Source organism: Atta colombica, unplaced genomic scaffold, assembly GCF_001594045.1.
Source record: "Atta colombica isolate Treedump-2 unplaced genomic scaffold, Acol1.0 scaffold198, whole genome shotgun sequence".
NCBI lineage: Eukaryota > Metazoa > Arthropoda > Insecta > Hymenoptera > Formicidae > Atta > Atta colombica.
Window position 1 is genome coordinate 3,367,849 of NW_017259291.1, and position 3,761 is coordinate 3,371,609.

At 37.6% G+C, this 3,761-nt stretch overlaps 1 protein-coding gene across 1 annotated transcript in view; it reads right to left on the bottom strand.

The window, feature by feature from the left end:
* Nucleotides 1–3,732, bottom strand: part of LOC108687053 (neural cell adhesion molecule 2-like) — a 219,734-nt gene extending 216,002 nt beyond the window's left edge. Inside the window, exon 1 of the mRNA XM_018192657.1 lies at nucleotides 2,876–3,732. Within this exon, the coding sequence (XP_018048146.1) occupies nucleotides 2,876–2,999 (124 nt within the window). The 5' untranslated portion in view covers nucleotides 3,000–3,732. The remainder of the gene's footprint in view (nucleotides 1–2,875) is intronic.
* Between the last annotated feature and the right edge of the window lie 29 nt (nucleotides 3,733–3,761).

A 3,761-nucleotide genomic window follows, 5' to 3' on the forward strand; every position in this document is an offset into this window, starting at 1 on the left:
TAATTGTATAATTGAAAAATGTTCGACGAGAAATTTGAATTAAATCTCAAAGTATTTTTTGCGTCGACATTAAATATTTGATTACAAACACGAAACGAGATTTCCTCGTCGACTCTTTGAGATTCCGCACTTCGTCGCAGCCGTTTATCTTTGACCCGCTCGACACCGCTACTTAAAACGGAACATCTCGTGCGAATAGTACCAGTCGCGTTCCTTTGTAAGCAACAACGATGCCCGCTTATATATTCGAGCAGAGGAATCAACTGAATACCAACTAAGGGAAGCCAATCGCCTGGTCATTCTCACATGCGAGATTCTAACGTTTCAAAAGCCGACCACGAACTTCCTCGATTCACTAACTTGCTCGAACCAAAGGTCCATGTCGAAGTAAAATGCTTGTCTTTGACGCGAACTAAGTGTATGTCTGTATGCAAATGACATGACACTTCAGCCGGTAATTTATTGCAATTTAATAAGTGCTTATTAGCGGAGATATACACTATCAGAAGGATCAGAGATATCTATATTTATATCTATATATCTATATCTATATAGATATCTATTTTTACGATTTCTTTTGTTGCAAAAACTTTACTCGAACAGATTTTGATCGATATGTTTGATCGATACGTATATTAGTGAATGTTATATAAAATATTTAATTAAAAATAGTACCGACAATATGTGCATTGTTATATGGCATTAATAATATCGATTTACAATAGTCATCACAGCTTTCATACAATTTATAAAACAAAAAATCAAACAAATTCATGAAATGCATTAATAAATCTAGTCGTAAGTACTTTTTTTAGCCATATATTTTTTGCAATCAGAAAACTATTTTTTAACAAAAAATTACATTTTTTAAATTTAGAAATCCATCATTTTATTAAAATTGTTTTTGTTTCAGATAAATTGCATGAAAGTTATGATGACTACGTTATTTATTTGTATTTCTAATTAAAAAATTTATGTAACATTCATTAATGTACAATACGTACGTGTATAAAAAATATTGATCAAAACTCTGATTACAGTTAATAATTTTCGTTAAAAAAAATTGTAAAAGACATATTTTTAATCCTTCTTTTTGTCCTTCCTTAAATAACGATTTCGTCTATTTATCTTACTTATAAATTTAAAAAAAAAATTTCATTAATTATTTAATTAACAGGAACAAATTATTTAATCAATTAATTATTATTGACATACAAAAATATCGTAGCTCTCAATTTACAATAAGCCATTACTACATCGTGCAATTTTGATGTATCTTCGTCTATTTCAAATAGAATGAAGTAAATATTTCAAGAAAATCTTACATTAAGTGAATCTTGATTAACTTTCTCCAAGTCGCTAGTTGAAATTATACAGCAGAGAAAATCTAAATGGTGAAGCCGTTAAGATTATCATGACGATCTAGTGAGTCTTTCAAGCAGCTCCCTCGACCACACTTTGACATTATTAACACTTCCACCGCTTACCATGAAGCGCTCTAATATCTTTCATTCCAATGAAAAATTCCACCGACGGAAGTCAAGTTCCTCTCGCATTGTTACCGTGTTAACGCGGCGAAAAATTTTCCAGTCTAGTACGATAATTATTCGATCGATCTCTCACGTCACATGCAACAAGCGTTTGTACTTTCAGCGATGATACGTAAACTGCGACTGCGAATGTATCAGCGAGAGACGTGATACGTCTCCTCTGTCGCGTCGCCGAGATTAAGACGGGAATCTGCCCCTCTCAAACTTCTATCTACAGAACAATAGAGTCGCATGTCAAAGAACGAAGTTTGATCTGACACAGATCTGTGCGTTCATCAAACTTGGCTCGTCGCAGTCTGGAATTGTGCTGCGCTTCGTTCGGCGCAACTCGTTACACAATTCGTTGACGCTTTTTGACAGATCTCGTTATTTTTTTCGTTTGTCATCCGGACTATTCCACCTCGCGTACTAATTAGTCAACACGTTCCGCTTTCGAGAGGCTTTCGAAGGGTGCTTTCGACAACGCAAACGAGGACAGCTCTCAGCAACGTATGTCGTGCAACCGTATTTGCGGATGACCGACGGGGGCGAAGTAAGTGGCGGTAAACGAGCCGCAGTGTCACCGATATGCAAACACCGGACCATTGACGGCTCTACAAGCAGCGTCCGAAACTATCGTCAAAGAGAGGAGTTGCCTTTGATCCATCAGTGTTAAAATATTCGTTATAAACCAGTTTGGACCGCCGCGATGCGCAAAATCGATCATTCGCACGTCGTAATTAAACGATAATAGACGAAAGAGTTACGTGGTGAAATTATAATTTCAAAAGCGCGCGTTTGATCGAGAATGGATAAACTATTTTAGAAGATTACAACGTGATTTTCATTCAGAAGTTCAGTGTAATATCAATACAAGTATAAAATGTAATTTTGTATAGTTAAATTGTAGTTAAATATAAGAATAAAATATAATTTTGTATAGTTAAATTAAATTTTAAAAAATTTGTTATTTGACATGCAAAGATATTTAACAATTTTCGCTATCGAGAATTATCTCATTACTTTTTTTAAAACAAAGGAAAAATAGGATCTTTCTAGAATATAATGAATATTTCCTCGATTTTCAACTTATAATTATTATATTAGGCGTAAGTTGATCTTATGCAACTAATTTCACAAAAACAAAATACTCCTTCAAACTGCACTCATTTAACTTTCGCTTCTCAAAACTTCCAATTAACTCTCGTTCACGTTTGATAAACAGATAACTGGAAATGGTCGACGGAACTACCAAAAAAGCGAAAACCAAGTAGATTCGCTGCTCGACCTTTGAAAGCTCACGCAAATACGATAAAATACAACAACGAAATTCAACATCCACTTACTGTCCTTCACGCAGAACGCGCCGATAATCCAGAGCGGAAAGAGCGGCACGACGAGCACGTTCAAGTGTCTCGCGTTCGCGTTGTACCGTAGACTCCTACCGTCGTGCGGCCTAAAGTAAATCATGATCGTTCCACGTGACGGGACCAACGCGGCACGATCATAGCAACACCGATCACCAAGGAACGAACGTTGTTGTCGTCATACATCCACCCGCACTGTCTGAACGCACACTGATCCAACGATCGGATTCCTTTCTTTCCTTCTCCGAAGAGCTTTAGTTGAGTCCGGAGTCCGGACGGCGCATCTGCCGATTATCGCATGTGTGATATTCGTGTATCCTCCTTTTTTTCAAGACAGATTTCCAAAAATGAGAGACGGATCGCCAGCGACCGATTTCTAAACACTGAGATTGACAATTTCGTGACGCGCAAGCGACAGCGTTGAAGAAGACTGCGCTGGACCATTGAAATTTGCGGAAGCTCTCCTTGGAGACTTTAGACTGGATGGTGAATCGCGATCATGGAAATCAAAGTAGTAGAGCATGATCAACGCACCGCTCAGTAATTCCTCGTCACAGAATCATATCGTCGATTTGTTGGCGGTATTCAGTACCGAAATGCGCGTTTCGATGTACTATTCCAATATCCTTTTGCACTTCTTCACTTCTTTTTCTTCTTCCGTTGATCTATCACTTTGCTCATTCTTCACACCGTTTTTTTCTTTTTCACCGACTTTTTTTCTCGTCACGTCAACCCCTCCGTTTATTTTCCTTTTTCGCGCTACCCCCCCAAGTTTCTCTCTGCCGATTCTTTTTCCACCCCCTCGGAAGACCTTCAACAACTTTCTCACCCTCCCCCCCCCCGGAGGATAAACTTCTCTCTTTTA